Genomic DNA, 2,237 nt, shown 5'->3' with positions numbered 1-2,237 from the left:
GTGTCTGCCAAATGATTTATTTGAGCACGCGCGTTCGCTAGCTCCGCAAAAGAGGAGGCCACACTCCAGAGCTGGCAACTAGCACCTGGGAGCTGGAAGCTGGAAGCTGTGACTGTGAATGCTGCTGCTGCTGCTGCTGCTGTTGCTCTTGCTGTTAGTTTCCAAAACATTTCTTATCGCCAGGCAATTAATCCGTGTGATTGGCCATGTGACGCCCACGCGCCGTGGAACTCCAACCCAGAACGTAGCGTACAGTGGAGACCTTCGAATGTGTGGACAATCGCGTATGTAGACAAATAATTTTCTGAAGTAATAAATATTTGGTATATAATCCAATAATAGGTTTACTACTTTTAACTATGGAATACAATAGAATATTATTTCTCATAAGGCAGTTGTTCAAGAGCTATGGATGTTAAAACTCTTTATATACGGTCGTATGTAAAGATGCAATCAATAGACTTATCTAATAGGAACACGAAGGTAAATCTGATTTGTATATAAACTTCAAAGAAATTAATTTTTTTTTTAACTGTCCAATATTAGATCTTCATAGTTTCTGCAGTAGCTTGTTGCTAAAAAATTATCAATATAATAATATGATATATTAAGTGGTATTGTTTGTTCGTAGAGCTACCACTGTATCTAGCTTCTTAGCTCTTGAAATTAAAAAAAAAAAAAATGAAATTAAATAAATAAATTTTTCAGGCAAATTACATCGAACAAATATAAAAGAATCAAGTTGAACTAAAAAATGGAATTTTAAAGACAACAAATTAATAAAAAATCATTTCGTTTTATTATTATTTTGTTAAATATATTTAAAGTCGGATCAGTTTACGGGGGAAACGGAAAGTCTAGCATTTACTTCTTCTTCAGCAAGGTGCTAACGACGGCTGGAGCAGCATAGGTGGCCACTGGCGCAGTGTAGAGCGGAGCGCCATAGACGGAGGCAGAGTAGGCGGAGTAGGCAGCGGGCACAGCGGCGGAGTAGGTGGTCACAGGAGCAACAGCACGGGTGTAGGTAGCCAAGGGAGCAGCAGCGGAGTAGGTGCGGGCATAGGTGGTCAGAGGAGCCGCCGCGGTGTAGGTCGTAACGGGAGCAGCTGCCGCATAGGTGGCCACTGGAGCAGCAGCGTAAGTGGCGACAGGTGAAGCCAGGTAGCCGGCCTGAGCCACAGCCACGCAGACAGCCAAACAGATGAGGAACTGCACCAGAGTGAAAAGAATGAAAAGTTAAGCTGGCAAATCTGGAGCAACTGTCGAGTCCGAACTTACTTGCATGTTGATTGTTTGGTTGGTTGGTTTGTTGGTTGATTTGTCAGCGACTGATGCTTTTGGCCAATTAACCGAACGCTTTTATAGCCCGGCCCGCAAATGCGTAGGTGCCGCACAAACGGGTTTTGCGGCTTAGGGAATGCCAAACTAGAACGGAATGGCTTTGATTTCCATTAAGCAAACGCGGATGCTGTCAACCAGCACTTGACACGATCTTCAGGTCTAGATAATTGTCAGGTAATTGCGGCCAGCAGGCGTAGCAAATGGATTAATTCACTCAGCTATTGACAGCCAACTGGCAGCTAATTATAATTATAAATGTACTCTGATTGAATTGTTTGCGACTCCCCAGGTTTCCTTGGTGCTGACAGCGTTTACTTCCAATTTAGTTCGTTTACCTGAATCGGACAGGTGAGACGTGGAATTAATATTCAAATACTAAGAGCTCTAAATTTATATATGTATGTATTTAGCAAATTTTATTTTTCTGTTTTTTAGCTATGGTAAAGGAAGCGCCTTGTTTATTTGGTAAACTCTTTGAGTTAAATATTTAAACACTATCTTAAATTCATTCATACTCCTCTCCCTTCAACAGTATCAATTGCCTTACTGTCCAATCAGAAGTCCTTACTCTCTCCCTCGCCTGCAGCATTGGCCCCGCACTTCAGTGGCTTCCTTTGTTGCCCTGACATGTTGACATTTCACGCATTTGACAGTTTAGCAATTCGCCTGGCAGAAACCACTAACAAGGTTCAAATGCAAACACCAAAGCCAAGGAAAAACTGTTTTTCCACTGGCTTTTCCACGACATTGCGAAAAAATTCGCAAATCCGAGGCACACGTCTGCCAAAAAAGAAAAGGGACAGTTTCCCAGTCGATGAGGGTGCTGGGTGTGTGCACAGCTTTTGGTTGGCTGCTCACACACCAACACACACACACACACACACACAGTTGCAAAT

At 42.6% G+C, this 2,237-nt stretch overlaps 1 protein-coding gene across 1 annotated transcript; it reads right to left on the bottom strand.

Annotated features, from left to right (window-relative positions):
* Window positions 1-776: 776 nt before the first annotated feature.
* LOC6580838 (larval/pupal cuticle protein H1C) lies at window positions 777-1,386 on the bottom strand. The gene is made up of 2 exons (XM_002006601.4): window positions 1,279-1,386; window positions 777-1,209 (listed from the first exon to the last, which is right to left on the bottom strand). Exons 1-2 carry the CDS (start codon window positions 1,282-1,284, stop codon window positions 865-867), a joined length of 351 nt encoding a protein of 116 aa, XP_002006637.1. The 5' UTR covers window positions 1,285-1,386; the 3' UTR covers window positions 777-864.
* Between the last annotated feature and the right edge of the window lie 851 nt (window positions 1,387-2,237).

Source organism: Drosophila mojavensis, unplaced genomic scaffold, assembly GCF_018153725.1.
Source record: "Drosophila mojavensis isolate 15081-1352.22 unplaced genomic scaffold, ASM1815372v1 contig_81, whole genome shotgun sequence".
In the NCBI taxonomy this organism is placed as follows: Eukaryota; Metazoa; Arthropoda; class Insecta; order Diptera; family Drosophilidae; genus Drosophila; species Drosophila mojavensis.
This window is presented reverse-complemented; position numbering and strand designations above follow the sequence as displayed.